The sequence below is a fragment of the Aulonocara stuartgranti genome, assembly GCF_965226115.1.
Source record: "Aulonocara stuartgranti genome assembly, chromosome: 19".
In the NCBI taxonomy this organism is placed as follows: Eukaryota; Metazoa; Chordata; class Actinopteri; order Cichliformes; family Cichlidae; genus Aulonocara; species Aulonocara stuartgranti.
In genome coordinates this window covers 5,964,578-5,990,230 of record NC_138955.1, presented here as the reverse complement: position 1 = coordinate 5,990,230, position 25,653 = coordinate 5,964,578, and the positions used below count along the sequence as shown (strand labels likewise).

Genomic DNA, 25,653 nt, shown 5'->3' with positions numbered 1-25,653 from the left:
TTTAAATGTTTGCTGAATTTTGTTATGCTTTGTCAAGATGATCCCACGCTGCTTCAATAATCAGGTCTAAATTTGAATTTATCACTCAATAGGACCCGTTGCCACTGATTTTCAGTCCAGTTCTTGTGTATTTGGCATACCTCGTCCTTTTCTCCCCGTTTCTTTGCCATAAGAATGGCTTCTTCACACCCACCCTTCCACTGAGACCATTTCTCCATGAAGCTTCAGAGAACAACCAACACTAGCTGAATAAACTGAGGGAGCAGTGGGATCTATCAGGTTCTGTGTCAGGAAATGACTTTTAGATGCTGTTCATCTGCCGTAGATAGTTTTTATAGGGCTGTCATTAATTATTTTTTGCTCCATTTGTACATTTGTACATTTAAATAATGAAATTGAAACAAATTGTGTTTTTTTTATCACAGGCTGTTGAATAATACAATTAAAAATCGGCTCTTTACTAAGTTGTCTGTTGACATAGCACTGGTTTAGCCCTTGAGTTAGGGACTTGAAAATGGTCAGGGGCAAGGACTGGACTGAAAATGAATGAAAAAGTTTCAATTAATCAGTAATAAAACTTTTTAAACATTTAAAATTCAGGTGAGTATTTAGAAGAACGTGTCTACAAGTAGTTTGACGCTTTGCTTATGTTTATGCATATGCACTGCCCTAATGTCCACAGTGTAATATGGGCATATAAGTACAAGAAAAAAGAAAACAACAAGCTTAAAATTAGGCCGTATCTGTACTAAATCATTGTGCAAACTTCTGGCAGATTTCAACACTGCTCTGATCCTTAAAACAAAGTCTGCTGACCCGGTTTTAGTTTGAAAGCTTTGAGGTGTTGTTTTAAATCTGGATGAAAACATATTTGTGTGCATGTAAGCCCAGGACAAAAAAATCTTCAATCATCTGCTTTGTGGAATGACAAGGGATCCCTGTTCGCTTGTGCATAATGACAAATATGGAGCTAAATTAGAGCTTGAACACATGAATAGCATTAGGGGTTAAGAGGTTTGATTACAGTTGCATTAATTTGCCAGTAGATTTTCCCTTAGGCTCTTACATTGATGTGCTTGACTGATTAGAAAATATGAGCGAGAGAAAGTCTTCTGTAAGCCATCCTGTCTGTGAAGGGTTTACTGTGTCATCAGGAGATGTTGCTTTTACAAAAATTAAACAGAAAAAGAAATCTTTGGCTGTAAACCCTTTGTAATCACCAGCTCTATTGGAGATGAGAAAAGGTGATTAGTAATTATAATTTGATTACATATTTCCTAATCTAAGATTAACAGATTATCATTGCTAGTTTAGTGCCATAGCCATCAAATTTTTAATTTTACTGCTTTTATTTTAATATTTCACCTTCATGAATTTACTAAGACAATCACTTAAGCCCAAAATGCAAATGAGAACAAATATATCCACTAATTAAATTGCATTGTTATGATCCACTGTGAGCTTGTTAAACTGTTTTATGGGCTAACCTGTAAAGGCTGCACGCAGAAATATTTTGTATTTTCTAATTAGTTAATTATTTTTTTGGACTTTTTGACTTTAATTCTGTTTAGTTTAATTAGTTTCCAGAGCAGTGTTTCTGGTCTCAGTTTAGTTTTTATTGTGTGGAAATGTTTCGTTTAATTTTTCTTACTTTCAGCGATAGTTTTTTTTCTTTGTAATTATTATTTTATGGCAGGCTTGTGTCAGAGGCAAGATTTGTTTAAAAGCAGTACAGGTGTCACTTTAAAAACACAGAACATTTTAACTCACAGTCTTATAGACGACCAAAGTCTCAATAAACATGTTGATCAGTCTCTCATTAGGCAAATGTGAATAGAATTTTACCAGACTGACAAATATTAAAACTAAGATTATTACCTCTATATTTTTATTTTTAGTTTGTTTTCCAAGTTCACAAAATTGCTTCAGTTAGTTACATTTTTTTGTCAAAAGTTAGGGTTTTTTGTTGTTAATTTAATTTTTTTACAGCTAGTTTTAGTTTTTTTTTCTCTAGTTAACTATAATGACCTCTTCTGTAACACTGTAAAATGCACTCAAACCTCTATACAAAGAAACACAGTTCCCTAAGCCCTTCTCAGACGTGGTTTTATTAAGATCTGTTTGATATTTACATGGATCAGCTCCCTTTCTGAGTGAAATTAAATTTGCTGAACTGTTTTGTTAAACACTGGGGACTCATTTTCCCCTAATACCATTTAACAGGGTCAAATTGTTGTGAAATAATTTGAGTGTTGATTTGACAACAAAGGCGGTGACACCGTAATCAACTTTTTGATGAAGTCTTATGAAGGAGGCTTGAAAATGGTTGGTCTCAGTGGAGCCTTTATGATTAAGATGATACAGCTGTCTGCTGATGGTAATGGGTGTTTTAGCTCTACAAACCTAATTGTTGATAGTTGAGACGCTCTTGGGTGTACAAAACTCTTTGTGAGAACTGGATGACCATTGGATGACCAAGCTATGGAAATAAATATTATTACTGAAGTTATTGCAGTTGAGATTTTGTCACAAGATATGATACCTACAGACAAATGTTTTGTTCTTCACCAATGTGGTCAAAATGGTCATTGCTACAGGCGGTTGCTTTGTAGTGCTAGTTTCTTTCACTGACTCCTTGTTAATTCTGAACACTTCTTTCTTTTTGCCCTTTTCCTTCCTAAAGATATCAAAGTGTCACGTCTGAGGAGTATCTCCTATTTTTGTTCTTCTTTCTGTGGTCAAGAAAAAAACAGAGGTGACCACTGGAGTGTTTTAACAGCCCAGTATAAATGGAGGGATGAGAAACAGTGAAGAACAAAGGTGCAAAATGTTGTTGTTAGTATGATTATGAGTAACTTGGATATAACTGACAGCTCTCCTCATTCTCTTGCTTGTATGCTATCTATCTTCCTGTCATAATGGTCATGGATTCATCTAACCAGTTTAGCATTCCTCTCTTTTTGTTTTTCCCCAACTTCCTATTATACAACTTTGTTCTTCACAACTGCAGCGTCTTTGAAATCTTCCAGGCTTTTACAGAAGCTTGTTTTTGGACACTCTTTGTGCCGATCCTGCGGTCCTTCCAGATGTCCTGTCTGTTTGGTTTCTTCTCTCTCTGTCAGGCTTGGCACATGTCTTCGTGCGGATCTATTTCTGCCTTTGGGCCTTTCTTTCTCCTTCACTTCCACTACTCCAGGCTTTTCTCTCACAAGTTTGGGGAGGTGGATTGTTTTGCCTAAGGGATCTGTGGGGTTGCTTTTCCTCACAAGATGGGGGCCGCAGATATTTTATGACTTTCGCTCTGTGTTACCATATGTCTGCTCCACCGACAGCATGTACTGTTTGATAAGATGTGATCTTTCATTCTTTGAAGATTGGTGGACTTTGGGAGAACCTTCTCTTTATTTCCTTCCTGATGGCGAAGGTTTTGGTTCTCTACTAGATGAGACAAAACAAAAAGCAAGGTTTGCCATTTTTTAAAAATAAATAATACTTAGTACTAAATAATAATTATATCATAATTATAAATAATAATTATTTTCTCAGGACTATCCAGTGGCCTTGTAGATAAAAGAGACTGGAGTCAAAGTTTTAGTCAATTCATAATTAAACTGAAAATAAGCTAAAAAAAAAAGAAAAAGATATGGCACTGGTGGTTGTTACAATTATTCAATATTGAGATTTATTCATGAAAATGAAAAATGTGTTTGTACTTATGCAATATCTATTTTCTTACAGTAGTTACATCAGTTAATACAGTAAGAATTTTTTTTAAAAGCTGTTGCAAATGTGTTCAGTCTCAATCCTCACCATCCCGTGATAGTGGATATGGCAGTATGTATTTGGGGGGGGTAAGTGGTCCGATCTGTTCCAATTTTTAATTAAGTCACTAAACACCAATGCTTCAGAGGGAAAAGCACTTTTAAATTTAAAAAAAAATAAAGGAATCAGTTTCTGAGCATCAGGAGACCCTCTGTGTGCCAACCACATGCCTGATCGCATCATCAGAATTCCCTACACAGGTGAGTTGTTCAGCTCCTTCTTGTAGCTTCCTGGATTGCGGGTATGCAGTAGAGCTGGTGTTTGCAACATCCTGCAATTATGAAGTGCATCTGTGAAAAAAGTATGTTTGTTGGCTTTGCTGTGATGTTGCGCCTGCTGTAAAAGGGTCGATAGAGAGGAGCAGCAACACTCCCGAGTAAAAAGATTCAAACTGACCTGATCACTGCATTATTCACAAGTTAAAACTTGTGGTCCAAGATGCTGTAGAACACATTACAAAGTCGTTTTCACATTTTTGCTAACTCTCAAAACTATAAAAGTTTCATGCTGGTCTTAGTAGGTCTTAGTAACTGTAACACAGCCTCCTTATCTGTGTGGACACATTAACAGATGTGGTTAAGAGAGGGGATGCAGATGACATTCCCCAGGAAAGCAAAATAGTCCATCAAAGCAAACTGCAGCAGATATTAACTTATTATTTTTTAAATCATTTTAATGTTTTTGAAATTTAACATTATTTCATGTTAGAATTGAAGTAAATAACAGAGCTGGGCATGTTGCATGAAGTAGAAGGGAGATTTAATGCTGACCTGTTAAAACATTTGTATCATTACGTTTGATTAGAAAACATGAGGCTGCAAACACATTTAATTCATTAAAAGTTTTTACAATATTGTGTAATGTTACAATATTCTTGTTAACACCGTGGTTGTATGTTTAAGTTCTAAATATGATTAGTTGACGCTTTTAATTGGACAAAATAAGTAACTTTTTGTGCTCATTACTTGTGGAAATTCTTTAGCACTATCGTTTTATTCTTTTTTTCATTTAATCTTACTTGTTAGGTTTATATTTGAATTTGAGAGACAAGTGGTAAAATATCGTAATATCTCCAATGCCACATTAAAAATATCTTAGCACATAAATGTCATTCAGTTACCCTGCGATTTAATAAATCCCACAGCTAATCAAAGCCACTTACATAAATCTGTGATGTAATATTTCAAAAGCTCAAACATAAATATATCTACTTACATCCTTATATACCCTCATCATGGACTTGTTTTGCTGTTTTGTACACCGCCTCCCCCACACCTTCAAAAGAGCTTAGTGGAAATAATTTTTAGCTCTTTGATGTGCGATTATGACTGGTTTTATGTGTGGCTGCTTTGATGAAAATGATGGCTTTTCTTCCACACACGCATCTCGCCCCGCCCTCGCCTACTACACAAGGCTTGATTATGACACTCTAAGATTTACTGTGCTATGTAAGACATTGTGTTATTTGTTCTTAGTCATGCTCTTGCGATTCTATTTAAATCCAGATTATTTTGCGGTTCAATCAGTCTAAAAACAGAAATGTACTGTGGGTGATTTCAAGAATAGCAGTCTCAGTACAACAATAGAGTATGAGCGCCTTTTTAACTGATGCAGAGTATAAACGGACTCTTATGAACGAGGAACAAAAGTAATCATGCAGTCCGTGAAATTGAACAAGGCGATTGCTTTTAGGCAAGAATGTGTCAAATTAACGAGCCGAAACAAACCCATAAATAAATAAGAAGTTTAGTAAAGCTGATAGTGAGAAATAAATGAAAAGATGTTATAACATTATAATAATGGAAAGCATCCACTGTGTTGTATATCCAGGATGGTTACTTGTGCCTAGTTTTAAAGACTTTGTTTATATCCTCCATATTTTAGATTTTTTTACTTTTTCACTTGCTTGCATAACTTTTCATTGTCTTAATGTAACCACCAGCTCCCCTCTGAGTTTGCTTTTGAAGCATTATTGTTGGAGGAGAGTTGGAGCAAACGGCATTTAAAACGATTTCTGTATACAGAAAAGGATTATTGATGCTGTTGCTGATGTTTTGTCGTGGAGTATGTTTTTGTTGTGTTTCCTTTTGTTTTGGTCCCTTATTTAGCTTTGTTTGTTCATTTCTGTTCCCATCATTGTTCGTTCTACTTTTCACCGTCTCCATCATGCTGCCTATTGGCTGTACTGTGGCATTCTGTTGTACGCTTTTGAGCATTTGTTGCTTTGATAATTATTTGGTTGTGTGAAATGGATCTTAAACTTAAGCATAAACATTTCCTACTTTATTTAAATTTAGTGTGCTCAGTCTACAATCTCATTGCACCAGTGCACCACTTGTGCCCATCTCAGCTGCCATTAGAATCCCATAGCTTTCAATTAGATCTGAAAGAATAGAACGCTCTTCCATCCTCTGGTGAACAGTCTTATGATTTCTTTCTTTCTCTTTGTTTGCTTGCCTTGGAAAATGATACCCATTTCTCAGAATACAATGTTTTCTTCAAAGCTTTGAAACTGCCTCGGGTCCCTCCCTGTTCTTTCTTCTTCTTCTTCTCCTTTGTTATGTTTCCTTTAGCAGCGTTGTTGCCTGCATATGGGTCAACGAGTCCGCCTAGCCCAATCCAAAGATTTGACCTGATTTCAAAGCAATCAGTGGAACCATCGGCACGTGTCACTCTGTGTTTCCTCCTCCTCTCGCTCTGTCTCTGTCCTCCCCACAGAGCTATACGGCAGCTCATCTCTCCAGCTCCTAAGCTGCTGGACGGGGTTAAAATGTTGAACAGCTGCTGGTGGCCCACCAGATGTGGGCTGTGGACCAAAAACATACTGTGCAGTCAGTTCTCATATTTGTTATGCAGTTTGCAAAAAGCTTTTTTTTTAATTTCATTTCTTAACAAATTTGCACATTATTAGAATTGAAATGCACCACACTAAAGAATGTATTTAATAAAACATGGTTAATAGATAACTATAAAAAGCTATTAAGTCGAACTATAAAACTAGGAATGACTGTGACCAGTTGACTAGACAAATAAATATTTGCTGCCCTTCCTTAGTCGGTTAAAATGATTATTTCTATTGTATTAATGTATAAAAGCAGGTAACTGTTGCGTCTAAGATGCTACAATACCACCATCCATAGCTACATGCCCAAAATATGCTAAATGGGAAACAATTGAATGGGAAGTTGTTAACAAACAAGCTGATAATACTGATAATAGTTCTGCAGCACTCAATTCAGAAAATTGATATTTGTAGAGTGTCGGTGCAAAAATCTTGAGCAGTGATTTATTAAAACGTCTGCAAAAATACATGGAAATACAATATATAAGGAAAAAATAGAATTTGAACAATTCTAACGAGCTTCAACACCAATCGAACTCCTTTATCTAAGCTTTCTTGTAATTTCTTTACGTAGTCTTCAGGAATAGTTCTCAGGGCTTCTTGAACAACATTCAGAGCTATTCTTTGGATGTTGGCTGCCGTTTGTAGTGTTCTCTGTCAAGATGATCCCGCACTGTCTGCTTCAATAATGTTGATGTCCGAGCTCTGGGAAGATCAATCCATTACTGATAGTGTTCCATCCATTGTGCGGTTTTCTATCCAGATATGCTTTTATTGTGGTGTGTTTGGGATCATTGTCAGGCTGTAAAATGAAGCCATTGCAAATAGGATTCTTCACATTTTTAAGGACACACTGTACACCATACCAACACATGCCAAGTTTGGGGGTAATAGAGTAGGTCTTTGAGAATCAGCTTGTTAATGCAAAAATACTATTTTATGCTGGTAAAACTGTGTTATCTTAGCATTTTTCCATAGATTTACAGTTTAAAATGGTTATTTGCTAAGTCTGTTATGTGTAGACACAGCATTGGTTAGGTTAGGTGAGTTGAGGTTGCAGATGCACAGCAATTGTGGTCAATTATGAAGGAGTTTAAATAGCATTCCATATGTAAAATGTAGAAGTGGATATGGATAAGAGTGCCAGCTGAGCCTTCAGCTGATGTCGGCTAGCGCTGAGATCAGCTAATTTGCCAGGATTGCTGTTGCTTTGGTGTATCGTTATCTCACAGGTTAATGTTGGCACGGCTATTCTCCAGATAGGTACATTAGAGAATTTCAAGATGTCAAATGTGCTTTCAAATCTATGACCACTACATATTTAATGACAATACATTTTAAGGGGAAAAATGAATAATTTAAGAGTAACTTTCAAAAATGCTGATCTGTCAGCAGCTGTCATCAGATTTTGATTTATCTAGCTAAATCTTGATTGTAAGTACACGATATGAGCTTTTTTTTTACACCTGAACCCTACCCAGGAGTGCAGTGCACATATTGAAATTCTGTTTGCATAGGTGCAGATTTCCCATGTTAACAGGCTCATTTCTGTTAATTAGGAGAAAATAGTTACAGTCAGATTTGACCTTTGGGAGTTGTGCCTATCACTGTTAATTAAAGTTTGATTGCCAGAAGTCATGTAAAACTCTCGTCTATCAGCATATTTCACATCTGAATGACTTCAGCAGCTTCATCATCCTCCCCTCAATTTTCTGAGCTCAATTGCAGAATTCAAACCACCAGATTAAAAAGAGAAAAAACATTTGGGGCTTTGAAGCAGTGTTGATGGAGGCTACTTGTTTTCGTCATTTCTGTTGTGTGCTCATCTTCAGGTTTTGACGCTGTACTTTGCACACAGCAGGACCTTGCTCTCTTTCACTCTGTTTCACTCAGCCCCTCACTACTTTTATTCCCTCTACACCAGCTCTGCCTCTCTGTGCTATTCTTTTCTCCCTCATGCTGTCTCACCTACACTCTGTAGATCTGTCTCTCTGCCCTGTAGACATTCTTTTATCCTCCCATCCCTCTGTCTCCCTCTGGCTCCCTGGGCCTGTACTTGGCTGCTTGCTATAAAAATAGCTTGGCCTAGATTACAGCAGCTGCATTGGCGCTGGCACTACAGTTGGTTTGGCTGGGCCAAGTGAGGTAGCCTGTTGTAATAAGAGGTTGGCAGTGAAGAGATGGAGTGCATGTGTGTATGTGTACATGTGTTTGTGTGTAAACATATACTAACGCGTGTCTTTGTGTTCATTTTTAATACACAGACAATATACAGTATACTGTAGATTTGCATGCAGTTATTAGAGTTGTGCTTGTGCAGAGAAGCGTTTGGTTATATATGTGCATGTGCATGCATGTGTCCATACTATGAGCATGCGTGTATCAGCCCACCAATGGTGATCCACTGCCCTGATTCCTCCCCCCCCCCCCCCCCGCTCCACTGCAGAGCTCCACTTCAGAATACAAATTGTGTTCGTCAGTGAGTCTGAGACAGTGTCTCATCCTTTGAGCATCTCTGCTGCCTCTCCGTCCACTCCTCTCCTCATCTCTTATGAAGTGCATTGTGCACATTAGAGAGAGCAATAGCTGGATTGCTATCCTATTGACTGCACTTTATGTGATAATTGCATGTATAACCACTTATTGGTCATAAAGAAGCGAGGTTTAAGTGAAAGACAAAACACATTAGGTTACCAGGGGTTTACATTTCCTAAATCTAACCGTGTTCTTGGCATGTATCTTTACACTTTATATTTAGACACTGTTCTGTCAATATCTGCCTACAAAAAGAGACAACCGTACTGCAGCTTTTACTGTGTCACTACTAAATTAGCTGCAGCTTAAGCAAACAGATTAAACTTGACAGAATATTTCTATTTTAGGAGATGTACTTTGGAGTTGCTGGTGGACATATTTTGTTACCTTGCCAACAGTCTTTAAGTGAAGCTAAATTTATAGACCGCTGCCGGAATCCACATATTAACCGTACAGATGTAAGAGTGGTATCGGTTTTCTCATCTTGGCCTCAGGAAGATTTTTGTATGACGTGGAATTTATGGAAGCATATACATACAGCGTACCTCAGTAAATTGAATCTATAAAACAGTGCTGACCATAACAGCATTGTTACTTATAGCTAACAATAGACCAGAACATCTTCAGTTCTGCTGTTAACCCTCTAAATTGCCAGCATTTGAAAGGAAAAAATGAAAAACGTAGTGTTCCTCAGGTTTTTTCTTTCAGATTTTTATATAAGCCTTTATATTTTCCTGCACAAAGTCTTGTTTGGGCTCTCTTCATCCTGTGAGATCTAACAGAGAGAATTGTGAATGAGGAGAGAAGAATTGAGAATGAGGAGGAGCAGAGCTGCAGAATGAGGCCAGAGAGGAAGAAAAGTGCTTCATCATCCGCGGCGATCCATCCTACTTATCAGCTGCGACAAAACAGATCAAAGGAAGCTGCGCTTCGGTAGCCGAGAACAACACATGCAGTGGTCTGCACGGTTTGTTGATGCCAGTGGCCACAGCAGCGCTCCTTTAACCTTGACCCACCCACAACATTCATGTGAACTAATTATTTAGCTCTGATTTTGCACCATTCCTTACTGCCTTTAGTCCTTATTTTTAATTTAACAGACCTAATTCTACTCATATGTGTTGTTTCTGTACATTTTCTTCTTAAACATAAATTTTTGGACATACTTTTAAATCAATATATATATATATATATATATATATATATATATATATATATATATATATATATATATATATATATATATATATATATAGAGAGAGAGAGAGAGAGCAGCTGGATAGCGGATAGCGGATAGCAGCTGGATAGCGTAGTGGTTAGACTACACGCCTTTGGAACAGAGGATCGCAAGTTCGATTCCTGCCTGGGGCGTCTGTATCCAGTAAGGGTCCTAAGGCTAGACCCCCTATGCTAAGCGAGCCTACCGCAGACATGAGCGAGACAAATAAATATGAAGGCATGCCGGCTCGGACGTCGCCCGGATCAACAAGGTCCGTGTCAGGGCACCCTGACGAAAAGTGGGCTACTGGAACAAGAAGGCATCGGTGGGCAAGAGATGAAAACAGGGCGTTGTTGGAATACTACTACGCAAGTAACCCCGGCGGAAGGGGCTACATGAATAGGATGAGGGACCTATGGATTCTTCGATACCCAACATCCACAATGACGGCGAAACAACTAGTAGCTCAGTGTTCCAACATTCGAAAGAAGGGACTGCTCTCACAGCTAGAGATTGACGAGGTACAACACAAATGCTACGGCAAGGAGGAGTCAGGATGCCAGGTCAGGGGGGCATCACCCCCACCCGAGATTGGGTACATAGCCCCAAGTGCAATAGGAGAAGGATCGTTGAGTGCGAGAGGAACTGACCTAAAAAATAGGATCATGGCCAAGCTTGAAACCTCGATCCCCCGTAGCCGGTTACCAAGATTACGTGAAGTACCCTCAGAAGGTCTGCTAGATGATGTTAAGATCAAAGTAGCACGGAGGGAGGTTAGCCAACTAACGGAGTTGCAGAAAGGTGCGACAAATAAGGTGCCTAAGAAATACAGCAAGCTGTCCATACCTGAGGCCTTGGAAACTGCCAAGCAAAGACTCACAGCCTTGGCCAGCCGCTTGAGGAGGTACACCAGAGAGAGAGGCAGGAGAATAAACCAGCTGTTCTCCACAGAACCAGCAAAGGTGTACTCTCAGTGGCAAGAGAACAGCACCACCAAGGCTGGAGACGGAGCAATACTGGAAGAGCATATGGGAGAAGGATGCAACCCATAACAGCAATGCTCAGTGGCTAGAGGATCTGAGGGCAGACCACAGCAACCTCCCTGAACAGGGTCCAGTAACCATCACAGTGGCAGATATCCAAGAAAGGGTCTCCAGTATGAAGAGTTGGACAGCACCAGGGCCTGACATGGTTCACGCCTACTGGCTGAAGAAGCTGACTGCACTCCACGAGCGTCTGGCAGCACAAATGAACCAGCTGCTAGTTAACGAGAGACACCCGGAATGGCTAACTGAAGGCCGGACGGTCCTGATCCCCAAGGACCCCAAGAAGGGACCGGTCCCCTCCAACTACCGACCAATAACCTGCCTCAGTACTACATGGAAGCTCCTGTCAGGCATCATATCGGCTAAGATGAACAGGCACATGGGTCAATACATGAGCGGGACACAGAAAGGAATTGGCAAGAATACCAGAGGCGCAAAACACCAGCTACTGGTAGACAGAACAATCAGCCGAGACTGCAAGACCAGACTGACCAACCTGTGCACTGCCTGGATTGATTACAAGAAGGCCTATGACTCAATGCCCCACAGCTGGATACTGGAATGCCTAGAATTGTACAAGATCAATGGGACCCTAAGAGCCTTCATCAGGAACTCAATGGGGATGTGGCGTACAACACTAGAGGCCAACTCCAAGCCCATAGCACAAGTCACCATCAAGTGCGGGATCTACCAAGGAGATGCTCTGTCCCCACTGCTGTTCTGCATAGGCCTGAACCCCCTCAGTGAGATCATTAACAAGACTGGCTACGGATACCGACTACGGAACGGAGCAGTTGTCAGCCACCTCCTGTACATGGATGACATCAAGCTGTATGCCAAGAGTGAACGAGACATCGATTCACTGATCCACACTACCAGGCTATACAGCAATGACATTGGAATGTCGTTCGGACTGGAGAAGTGTAGTCGGATGGTAACAAAGAGAGGGAAGGTAGTCAGAACTGAGGGGATTGAACTACCAGAAGGCAACATTGCAGACATAGAGGACAGTTACAAGTACCTGGGGATCCCGCAGGCAAATGGGAACCATGAAGAGGCCGCTAGAAAGGCTGCAACCACCAAGTACCTGCAGAGGGTCAGGCAAGTCCTGAGGAGTCAGCTGAATGGTAAGAACAAGATCCGGGCCATCAACACGTACGCCCTGCCCGTGATCAGGTACCCTGCTGGGGTAATAGGCTGGCCAAAGGAGGAGATAGAAGCCACTGACATAAAGACAAGAAAGCTCCTTACCATGCATGGAGGGTTTCACCCCAAGTCCAGCACCCTGAGGCTGTACGCTAAGCGGAAGGAAGGGGGCCGGGGACTGGTGAGTGTCAGCACCACAGTCCAGGATGAGACAACGAACATCCAAGAATACATTGGGAAGATGGCCCCAACTGACCGAGTGCTCAGTGAATACCTCAGGCAGCAGAAACCCAAGAAAGAGGAGGGAAACGAGGAACCATCATGGAAGGACAGGCCCCTGCACGGTATGTACCACCGGCAGATAGAGGAGGTGGCTGATATCCAGAAATCCTACCAGTGGCTGGACAAAGCTGGACTGAAAGACAGCACAGAGGCACTAATCATGGCAGCACAAGAACAAGCTCTGAGTACAAGATCCATAGAGGCTGGGGTCTATCACACCAGGCAAGACCCCAGGTGCAGGCTGTGTAAAGATGCCCCAGAGACAATCCAGCACATAACAGCAGGGTGCAAGATGCTAGCAGGCAAGGCATACATGGAACGCCATAACCAAGTGGCCGGCATAGTGTACAGGAACATCTGTGCCGAGTATAACCTGGAAGTCCCGAGGTCAAAATGGGAGATGCCCCCAAGGGTGGTGAAGAATGACCGAGCTAAGATCCTGTGGGACTTCCAGATACAGACGGACAAAATGGTGGTGGCTAACCAACCGGACATAGTGGTGGTAGACAAACAGAAGAAGACGGCCGTAGTGATCGATGTAGCGGTTCCGAATGACAGCAATATCAGGAAGAAGGAACACGAGAAGCTGGAGAAATACCAAGGGCTCAGAGAAGAGCTCGAGAGGATGTGGAGGGTGAAGGTAATGGTGGTCCCCGTGGTAATCGGAGCACTAGGTGCGGTGACTCCCAAGCTAGGCAAGTGGCTCCAGCAGATCCCGGGAACAACATCGGAGATCTCTGTCCAGAAGAGCGCAGTCCTGGGAACAGCTAAGATACTGCGCAGGACCCTCAAGCTCCCAGGCCTCTGGTAGAGGACCCGAGCTTGAAGGATAAACCGCCCGTAGGGGCGTGCTGGGTGTTTGTTTTTTATATATATATATATATAGCTCATATTATTAAGCCAAAGCTAAAGGGGGAGCCTGCGGTGGTACCTGAAATGTAATGTGTTATCATTTCAATGTGTCAGATCCCCTTTTTTATCTGTCGTCCTCAGTGCATCATTGTAAATATAACCATCTATTCATTTGTTTCTGCTTGTCCAGTTTGGGCAGTAAGTAACTGTGGTTCAGCTAGAAGATCCTGGGTTTGAATCTAAGGCCTGGCTGGGAGCCTGTCTCTGCAGAAATGTGGTTGTGGGTACTCCAGCTTCCTCCTACAGAACAAAGATGTGCATGGATATACAGAAGTAGCCCCAGACTCACATGCAGGTTGGTTATCACCAGCATGTGTGCTACATGCTGTAAGTGGTAAATTTGCAGTGCCACATAGTATAATATACTGTTTTACAGTATGTTACAATATTCCAGAAGTAATAATTGATTAGTTCCAGGCAGAAAGGACCTAATCTCTGTTTATCTGCAAACATTTGCTTTGCTGATCTTTCTGTTAACAGGAAGTGAAACTTACTTTTTTTTTCAGCTTTGACTCAAAGCTTTGTAAATAGGGGAAAGTGAAAAGAGAATTTTCCAAGAGGGCATAAATAAATGATCACAACCTCTGGCAAACTTAGACTACATTAAATTCAAGTAAACAGAGCTGATTCAAAAGAAAAGACGACATATGCGTGCCGCTTTATCACTCCTCTGCGTGTGATTAATGAGCTGTGGGAGTGCTTTTGATGTAACATCTAAACCTGTCAGGTATCATCACCAGCGCTGCCTGCTCGTGCTGCCATGACTTGAAAGACTAAAACAGTTTCAATCTCAACAGATGAAGCAGCTGACGGTGCTTTTCAGACAAGGTCAACATGTTACTGTGTCTGATATGTTGTGTTTTGTGGCTTTTACAGGGGAATTTTTCCAGACCGAGTGACTGACACTGTCTGCTGGAGGAATGTCACAGTCATCCATAAATATCTTTCTCATGTTCTCCGTCTGCTCAGTGTGGACAATGCCTGACACACACAGACAGAAATAGCCCTCACGGCCCAGAGCCTTAATATTAATGGCTTATAGGGACTTTGTTGTCTCGGCTGGTTAGACAATTATTATTATGAAATGGAGTGCTGGAGAGACAGATGATCTGAGTGATGGAAAGAAGACAAGGTGTGTTAGCATTTTACGCAATGGCATAATGTCTGTGGAATCTGGAAAATGATTGGTCTTCAAGTGGAATGGAAACTCAGTCTTTCAGTATAATCAAGGAGCTGTGGCAGCATCACCAGCTTCATCAGCTGCTTTATTGTGAGTCATAAAGAGCCACAGTACCACTAAAGTACAAACCAGTAACTGAAAAGTTCTTAAAAGGTTTTCGAGGCATCAAAATGCTGACAAAATAAGGTATATCTATTAACAGCATGCAGACAGACATCGGCATGATGGGCTTTTAGGCTTGTTGTTTGTCTGTATATTCCTATTCTCATGAAGTCACAGACCATGTCAACTGAAGGCAGCAAACAACTGACATCTGTGGTTATGCAATTGTGGCTTGACAAGGCAAAAAATAAAGCAGCGGATGCCTTCAGCGGAAAACATATTTTTCATTCACAGTGCTGATGGTAAGCCAGTAATCAGAGTGTATGTAATGTGCTGTGTTGGGCAGAAAAACTACACAAACACAGCTTGTATAGGATTGACTTTAACAGTTGATTTCACAAGGATTGTATTCATAACAGTGACAGCACATGTTAATAGACACCAATGTACCAGAAATATAAGGTGCAAACATTATAGCAGAACTGCTAATTTACATCTGTAGTCCCGGAGCAGGTCGCATAAGAACTTTATAATAAACAAAGACATGTAGCTGTGAGCCTTGTGTAACTTGATACTGCTAGAAATCATGCTGGACTAAAACGGATGCTGTGGATTAAGAGAATATTCAGCAGAAAATCCAAACCATACACCTCCACGCTCCAGTATACTGACTATATAACCTTGTGATCTGAGATGTATTGAATTAACTTGATGTCTATTTCTGGAAAGGTAATGTTGAATCAGCTCCTCGCTTTTATTGTAAGATGATATTTTGTCTTATCTCCTCTCTGACTCCCTGAAGAAGTGAACCGTAACGGTACAGTTGAGGATCTCTCATGCTACACTTGAACTGGTGCTTATACAGCTTCTGCTCTCATTGTCCACCCCATATTTGTTGTCAGTATATCACAAAGACATCAGGTGTAAACACGACTTTCTTCTTAATGAATGGGTTGGTCTGTGTGACTCTGATGCTGGTGTTGTTTGACGTAAACATGGATTGATTTTTTTTTTTTCAAAGATGGTTGTGACACATTTTTCTCCCTCAACCCCGCGAACACAAAAGACAATTGTAATAAAAATAAAATGCAACAAAAGCAGAATAAACCGGCCGGTGAATTCTGCAGTGCGCCCTGCGTGGTTCGTCAAGCTCTACAGTGGCGTAAAACAAGACGAACGTGAGGATGGTAATGACGTCAATGTGGAGCCAGGAGCGGGGAGGGCAGGAGCCAGAGAGAGAGAGAGACGGAGAGAGTTTGTGCAGTTGCTGCAGCATCACTCACAGCAGCGCGTAAGTGCAGCGAGGAGTCCAGCCTCGACTCACGCAGCCGATTAAAAAAGAAACCATCCAGAACAGTCCGCCGGACTTAACCGCAGCTTCCTGGAGAAAAAAGCGACAGATATCTGCGTTTTCTGCGCCCTGCTAGAGTGGAAGAGAAAGACTTTTACTCATTTTTTTAAAAACCCAAAACACGCAAGGGAATGCCATCGATAAATATGAAACTGGAGATGGTGACCATCATCGCCTGCGAAGTAGATATTGAGGTGTTTACATCAGATAAAATGCAGGTACGGTTCACCCATAAAAAATGCACGTTGAAATGAAGCCTGCTTTTTGCGGTGTGTTGTGCAGCAGTTTGCTCGGGGCGACTGCATGCTGCCCCTGTAGAAGCGCATGAATGTCTTGGGTGACGTTGAATGCAGCCCTTCCTCAAACGAGGATTTTTATCAATGGGAGCCGCATCTCGGGGAGACGCACGCGCAGCGCCGCGCGTGCACGCCGCAGTGTTTGACGCTGAATGAATTGCAAAAATTGCTGAAAAATGCACGAATGTTTTTTTAAAGGAATCATTGTGTATGCGTCAGTGTGTGTGTGTCAGGCTTCAGATAGACGGCAATTATAAGATGAGGCTCGCAAGGCGATATTGGAATGGGGTATGATGAAGTGGATTGTCCATGCAAGACACATGTATGGAAATAAGCGAGGCGATGCTTAGACGCAGTGGCGAACAGGCTGTCTTGTACCACCCCCCCCCCCTCTGTTTTATATCTGGCCTTACAGCAGCATTGCAGGTACATCAGGTTAAACGTGATGCCGGAAAAAAATATAAAAATAACTTGGTGAACATGAATAAACATGCAGTGGCATAAAAAATCCTGGTATAAGTGATTGAAATTGATGCCCTAGGAAATGATAATGGAAGGGGGGGGGGCTAATAGTTACAATTAGATTTGCCTTTGAGTACATTTGTGTCACTATAAATTCAGTATTGCACCCCCTATGGCAGTGTTTTTCTAAAAGCCCTCAGAACTGGGGTGGGCAATTTATTTTCCCAAGGGCCCACGTGAAACACTGGTGGAGGTATGCACCAATACTCTAATAGTGATATATAATTAATACTAAGCTGAAGTCAATTCTGCTCAGTTCTGTTGTGGTGTGGCACTTCATAACAGCTCCAGTTTCTCAGTTGGGCCCTTAGGGAAAATCAGCTGCCCACCCCTGCCTTGGGACACATCAGATACAGGTATTTGATAAACTGTCGGTCAGGAAAGCAGTTGCAATCAGATGAGTTCAAAATGAGCTTCAGGACCCCACCTTTGGCACCACAACATGCCAAGTTTGAGGCTTAAAAGGCTATGCAGATGGTCGGCCAAAGCTTGGCTCACCCGCTAAACCCTTTGGAAATTCCATGTCAGAATATATTCCCTCACCTGCTGCCTGCATGTCTGCTTGTCTGATCTGACTCATCACCAAAAATGACTGAAATACGAAAAGGGTGAAGGAATTCAAAATAAAGTAGCAGTATAAGGGGCTGTAGTGCAGTCTGGAGGTATAAGGACTTATCTGGCCTACAAACTCCAAATAATCCCTCTGTGGTTCTCACACTTAAGTGCTGTTGTGCTCTGGTGATATAGGCTAATTTTCTACCCTACAGAAGCTCAAATCTCAGTCACCACACCCAGCTTATAGACCATTAATTTTTTTTATTCATTCATTTATTTATTAGCAGTTTAATGTTTATCACTAACCTTCCCAAGCTATTCCAGTAACATGTACATAGGTGGATTGTTGAAGTTTCATTTCCATCTCTTAATGATGTTGTTGTGCTTGTTTGCTCCTGTTTTATGCTGTAAATATGTAACACAAAAAAACAGTCCCTGTTGACAACTGACTCATCCTATGGTCTGTGGCCCCTAGCTAGCCAGGCAGCTGCTGTGATTGCTCCCAGGTCTGACAGTTTCTAAACCACTGCAGACCAGCCAAGGTGAAAGACACCAATGTATCACCCTGCAGTTGTTCTCCAATTATAGGAGATTCAAATTTCCCTAGGGGATGTTAGAGTAAGAAAAACGACTGACGAGCTTCACCGTGGAACCTCTAAAGTGTTGATTATTTAGGATTTCGACTCACCCGTGACCTAATGTCTCTTAATTTATTGTACAGTTCATGATTGTGTGTTTCAAGGGGAGTCTAGGGTTGGATGTGTCATTTCTTTCGCTGTGAAAAACCTTCATTAAAACCTGCTGCTCCTTTAGATCGTCCGTCCTCCTCTGACAGGCTAGACACAGACAGGGGCAGGCCAGTCTGATCAGAGGACAGTCTTCACTAAACCTTCCTGTCAAACCGCTCTTATCAGCCCACCTCTCACAGACTCCGCCAAAGAAAAGGGGGTATGTGCACAATTAAAACAGCAGACAGAGGACTGAATAGCACAAAGAACACTAGTAATCCTGGTTTCTAGTGCACTGAGAGTGATGGAGAGCACAGAAGAAGAGGGCAGATTAAAGATGGGCACGTGGGGAGCACGCTCAGATTGAACCCACCTCCCCGTCAGTCTATTCTTGTTTTTTTTATTATCATTTAACCAGATCTGAGCCTGTCTGAGGCCCATGTTTTTATTACTATGCCTAAATTTGTAGATGACAGATAATAATCGGAATGCTGTTTTGTTCCAAAGCACTTTGGGTGAACTTAAGTGGATTGATGCTATTTATAGACCCGTCAAGGAAAGATTAAGCAGTGTTGGTGTTTGAAAGGGGAACATGAAGAAAAACAAGTGAGTGCTTTGACATGGTTGAAAACGGCGCGGCTCGGGTCTTTGCTGATTACATCATTAATGAGACAGACTGAGAGGCTACGCACAGGGTAGGTTGTTGTCATAATAATGGGAAGGCTGATGGTGTAGAAAGCTCTTTTTTCCAGAAAGTGCTTGGGATCCATTTTAGATTAAACAAAAGGACTGTTGATGTTAAGTTCGGCAAGGCCGGAGGTGCAGGTTGACTGCATGCACACCTCATGTCATTACCTGCAGAATGTACCAGCATAAGCAGATGACAGCACGGGACACATTTTGAAGGTCGTAGCATGTTTTGGCATGCTGTGAGTGTATTTTAGGACAAAGCTTGCCTTTGCAGTTACAGTTACCATGCATGCTTGATTTGATGTTGACACTTTCATGTAATTTTTTTTTAAATATCCACTTGCACTTTCATATAGGTGTAAATAGATAATGCGCGCCTGTCGACCTGCTCTTTCTCTTGACAAGTTCGTCTCTGGTTTCACTCAGTCGCAAAATATGTGTGTTGTTTCTTTTCTTTTTTTTTTTGGAGGGTGGGTGGGCGTTAATTAGGATGCCTATGTAGTGCTTTACACATTTGCCTAACAACCAAAAGATGTCCCCTTTGATCCCAGGAGAAGACACAAATCCCTGTTGGGATGTGTCAGGAATAGGGCTGCCACAAACGATTATTTTGATAGTAGACTAGTCACCGATTATTTTTGCGATTAGTCGACTAATCAGATCATCATCCATTGGACGTAAAACTACAGCTTATTGCACCAGCAGCATCTGCTCTTATATAACTATCATTAGCTTACAGCTGTGTGTAAGGTATGTGCTAACTAAAAATAAAGACAAGATGATAGTTCATTAAATTTTAATGAAATTTGCAGATTGTTTCGGTGAAGTTTAATAAACTCCTTGCTATCTAAAATATAACGGGACACCGGAGTAAATTCTCGAGCATCTCACACTTCTGATAATCAGTTGTCTGCTTGACGTTTATTCAGCTGTGTAAAAACTATAACTTTAATCTCAGCCAAACCGATTTACTCAGGAACAAATAAAATACTAAAAAAAAAAAGCCAAAGAATAACATCGTTAAGTTATCTAAGTGACTTATATATCATGTTTAACCTGAGTAGCGAAAGACAGCGGTGGGTTTGAAAACGATTTGCGGGGAGTCCGGTGTTCTCACGGCGCTAGTGAGCCTAGCTCCCGGCTCGCTATCGAGCTAGTGGGTAACAGACGTCTCTGAAAACGTCGGAGTGCTTTTGAAAATATGTGGTGTCCTGATAAACTGAGCAGATATTTGAGGCTTACACAGCTACATTCTCGCCTGAAAATATGTTAAACATTTATTTTGTGACCCAGAAAGAATAATAAGAGTAATATTAAAACTAACTAGCTGCCACCATTGTTGTAAACTGAGCTGGGCCACGCTATGAATTCTGGGACACAGCTGCTTCTTCTTCGGGGTTTAACGGCAGCTGGCATCCTTGTACATGCAGTGCTGCCATCTTCTGTTTCAGTCCGTTATTACACTCTTAAATCCTGCCACTTATTCCTGCGTCTTTTGTGATCTTACAAAGCATCAAACGACGCGTCGACTATTAAATCAGTCGTCGACGATTTTGATAGTCGACGTAATCGTGACTAGTCGACTAATCGTGGCAGCCCTAGTCAGGAAGGGCATCGGGTGTAGAAATCTGGCAAATCGAACATGCCGAGCTACCCACTGAGGCGACCCCTTGTGAGTAAGGGAGCAGCCGAAAGTATCTTTATGATACGTTTAACACATCAGTGTTGCTGGAAAAAACAGCATTTTGACATCATGACCTCTTCACACTTACAGCTCCATCGGTTCTCCCGACAGTCAGACCCGCCTCATCATGAAAACAGCACACAGAGGCTACACTGCAAACCACCAAGTACAGCTATTTTTGACTTATGCCTGATTTCCCCCACACAGAAGACTCTAGTAACACTGACACACTCACACACTCCAACCACAACAGTGAGTCAGCGGACTCGCAGACCTACAGACAAACATCTCTGTCAGCAAACACAAACAGCACCTCGCAGAGGACACTGGGAGAATTCTCCATCCACCTGGGTCACTTTCCATTTGTCCCGTCGACTGTCTGTCTTTCTGCCCGTCTCTCACTTCCCTGCGTCTGTTCTCACGCTTTGCTGTTGTAGAAACCGCGCTGGTTATGAGGAAGGAGACGAGATCTGATGACTAATCTGCGCTTTTGTTGTTCAGCAAAACTGAAGAGTGATTTTGCTGACGTCTGTGATGTTTTCATTCTTTCCCGCTGTCTTTTTTTAATGTGCTACGTTACATAACATGTTGTCATCGCGCTTCATTTAGGAAGTTTATTTTAAGCATATAAACAGCACAGGAAGGTAAAAAGCAATATACTAGACCATAGTTTTATATAGAGATATTTTCTATCCTTTGCTTAAACCCTAACTATATATGTATGTGTGTGTGTGTGTGTGTGTGTGTGTGTGTGTGTGTGTGTGTGTGTGTGTGTGTGTGTGTGTGTGTGTGTGTCCCAGGCCTCTGGTAGAGGACCTGAGCTTGAAGGGTAAAGATTGCCCGAAGGGTGAGTGTGGAATTTTTTTATATAGGCCTTATGTACAATATAGCAGAGTGAAGATAAAAAATATACATGTATCAGTCCCACTTAGACATTTGGCCTTTTGTTTTAATATTCTAGGGAAATACCACTGACAGAGCTCTTAGTGCATACCGAATAACCATGCATTAGATTTGAGCGTTCATGTTATCTTAGACTCACATTTAAAAACATTGTTGTGATGCTGCCAGACCAGGTGTTTGTGTAAGGCAAGAGGCAGAGAAGCAACAGAAGGGTAGGGTAGGGAAGGCAGAATGGATGTAGACATCGGCAGTATCATTTTCTGTGCTGGTAGGAAACTAGATCTGCATATTGGCAGGGTTGAGCGATCCTGGGTCTGAGCAGTGGGCTCAGGTGTGCCTGTTCCCCCCACTCTGGGCACTGGGCAGGCGGCATTCACATTTGCCTGAAACCCTAGATAAGTGCTCGAGCTCAGGTGTCAGCTAAAGGTTAGTGCTGTGTCCGTTAGGGTGACGTAGAACAAAGGACATGCTCCTGGCTTGGGTGTCTGGTTACCATGTAGCCAAGATGACATGACTGTGAGATAAGATTAGATGCAAAATAAAAAAGGTCTTGCAATGGAATGTAGGGGCTCCCAATTTACTTACCGAGGACAAAGGGTTCGGAAACGGCATCATGCAGTGACTGGTCTTTGTTATTGAAGGTTCTTGTGGAACATAATTTTCTTGTCAGAATTTCCAATTAGATTTCCTGTCTCAGAAAAATGGCTGTGAGAATGCAAGGGACTGAAAAAGCAACATCAAGCCAATTACTAAGGAAAAACACAGCAAGAGTTTTACATACCCTGCAGTCTATGGCGTATACACTGCACTGTGAAAGCTAAGGGCAAAAACTAATAATATTAAGTATAGAGCTGTGTGTTTATCCATATGCGACACATAGATTAATAGATTATGCATTCAATTGTATATCATAAAATAAACACACTTATGAGTCTCAGTTTCTAAAAACAAGTACACTTTTCTTTTTGTGCAATTTTGCTTTTAGTTTGCTTTTAGTTAGATAACAAATCCCAGCAACAGTGGCCTCAAGGGAACTTATATTGTAAGGTAAAGACCCTACAATAGGAAAAAGAAAACCTCAACAATCAAACAACGCCCTTTGAGGAAGAACTTGGTGACAGAGGGAAGGAAGAACTCCCTGTTAACAGGAAGAAGCTTCCGGTAGAACCAGGCTCAAGGAGGATCAGCCATCTGCTGAGACCAGTAAATCAAACACTGTGGAGTTTTGGGACTTTCGGTGTCTTAATATAAGGAATTTGACATGTCATTGTAAACTGTTAGGCCATGAAAGTTTCTCTCCTGTTTCAGAGCAATTCATAAGGAATTAAAAGTACATTGGTAGATATGTGATGCATCTAGGGTCATGCTTTTACCATTTTGAATCACTGTCCATAATATTTCTGCAACAAAACATGGTGATGTAACTGTGCAGCATGCTCTTGCCTTTGTTTCTGTACTGCTTAATCATCACTAGAGATGCTGTATCACCACAGAGTAATGCACTGATTGCCACCAGAGATGTTGAAAGAGGGTAAAATGCAAGAGTGAGCAGTAGGAAGTGAGAGTGGTGAGCTCATTTGTCTGTACTCTGCGGCCTGAGTTAAGGACTGTTGGTGTGGCATCTTTTAGCCACCTTATGTAATGTTGTGTAACTCTCTGGATTATCGTCACCTTAAAAGCGTACGGATCTGCGTGCGAGCCAGCTAGAAATTTCATGCGTGTGCTTGTATCACCATCTGTGTGTTCTGCCTAAATGGAGCTGAAGAGGAAAAGCTCCAGCTTCGATAAAAAATCGGTTTTAAAAAAAACCGTAATGACCACGTTGGCGGTAATAGGATTAATGAGTCTCCCTGTGCTATAAACTGATTTTTAACTCCCTGTCGTGGACACGTTGTGCCCTTGGCAGTGGCAGCATAGCAGTGCAGCGTTGGGCCCTGTCAATTCAGCTCATTGCTCAAGGTATTTATTCACCTGTATAACACTTGGCCCATTCACATGCCTTCCCAGTGTTTTCAGAGCCGTCACAATGAAGACAAAGCTGTTAATCACAGATTGTTCTCACTGTTTTGTAATACTAAGGATTTGCTGCTATGCTAATGTTAATGGCTGATTTGAGGAAAGCTGTGATTCCCTATGTTGGTACAGGTCACTGCACACACACAAACACACACACGCACAATCTTTATCCGGAGTTTATCCAGTGATACTGAGTCAGATTTTTTTCTCTCTGACACATTACCTAATCCTAAGTAGTCACAAGCTAACAGTAGCTTACAATGTTTTATATTGTAAGCTAAAACACTAACCCCTAACCTCCAGGCTGAATGTAGCCATAACAGCCAACAGAAACCACTGAGCACCTATAATTTGTATGTGGCATGTTACAAGCGTATTGTAAAATACTCAAGTACTTTATGTTTCAGTTCAGGGCTTTTATGTTGGTTTTTGGAAACTCTCTGGTGTTTATTTATTTAGGACCGTGCATGTTAATGAACATAAATGTAAAATAAATTACATGAATGTAAACATGCCAGATTATAGCCAAGGGCTAATTTCCATCTGTTGTCCATAAAACATTAAAAAATAGACATAATAATTCATAAAAAATTCATAATTCATTTATAATAAAAACTCCATCACCAAACTCACACATATCATTCTATTCCCAAATAAAACATTAAAACTATACAACTTATACATGATCACACACTTGATTTGTCCATAACCAGTTTTTAACCTGTGCCTTAAACAAGTTGAATGTCGAGCATTCTCTAATGGATCGGGGAAGACTGATCCACAGATGGCCACCCTGGACAGAAAGGACGTTCTGCCCAAATGCTGTCCGTCTGTGGGGAATAAACAAGTCTCCTCGGGTTGTAGCTCGATTGGTCCTGTGTGAGCTTTCTTTATGCCTAATGAACTGCTTTAGTGGTGGTGGAGCAAGGGAGTGTAAGACTTTATATATTAAACACACTCTTTTAAGTTTCACTAAGTTATTGAAGTTCAGTAATTTATGTTATGTGTTGGATTTTGGCTCTTTTGGGGGAGCACTAGTTTGCACACCTCTCAATCAAGCATGTAAAACAATACTAGACAGAAAATGAATTGATGTTGATCGCATTGCTCATAAATATTTAAACAGTTAATATATGAAGTATTTCTTTATGCAGTTTATTGAACTATTTATGCCAATGAAGCCGTGTTGAGCTGAACTTCAATTCAATTCAATTTTATTTGTACACAACTCAACAACAGTCGCCTCGAAGCACTTTATATTGTAAGGTAGACCCTACAATAATACATACAGAGAAAAACCCAATAATCATATGACCCCCTATGAGCAAGCGCTTTGGCGACAGTGGGAAGGAAAAACTCCCTTTTAACAGGAAGTAACCTCCGGCAGAACCAGGCTCAGGGAGGGGCGGGGCCATCTGCCGTGACCGGTTGGGGTGAGAGAAGGAAGACAGTAACTTACATATACATATATATATATGTGTGTGTGTGCATATTTTTATCTATCTATCTGTATATATATAGATATCTATATGTATATGAACGTGTCTGGACATAAAGGGTTTTTTTTTTTTTTGCTTCTGTAAGGCTTCTTGTTTCTGTTTGTAGTTTGCTTATAGGATTAATGGATCAAGCTTGAGTAAGTAGTCTCTGGTAAGAGTAAAACAGAGGTAGCATTTTTACAAAATGCAGTCTCAAAACCCACTGGCTAACATCTGAAGCTTTTAAAAATGTCTCTTCCATTGTAAACAAAGATCAGGAAACCGTGGCGAATGATTTTTGCTGTATACAATGGAAGCTGCAAATGTTGGCAGTTATCCCCACA

At 41.2% G+C, this 25,653-nt stretch overlaps 1 protein-coding gene across 7 annotated transcripts in view; it reads left to right on the top strand.

Moving 5' to 3' along the window:
• rcan3 (regulator of calcineurin 3) overlaps positions 1-25,653 on the top strand; it is a 50,929-nt gene that overhangs the window by 6,918 nt on the left and 18,358 nt on the right. Inside the window, exons 1-3 of one of the 7 annotated variants that reach the window (XM_082516423.1) lie at positions 10,002-10,132; positions 13,935-14,099; positions 14,681-16,377. The exons of 5 other annotated variants lie outside the window; for them this stretch is intronic. In XM_082516423.1, coding sequence (XP_082372549.1) covers positions 16,108-16,377 — 270 coding nt within the window. In that variant the 5' untranslated portion in view covers positions 10,002-10,132; positions 13,935-14,099; positions 14,681-16,107. Of the gene's footprint in view, positions 1-10,001; positions 10,133-13,934; positions 14,100-14,680; positions 16,656-25,653 lie in introns of those variants that run through there. One more of the 7 variants, XM_082516429.1, reaches the window with a different exon arrangement.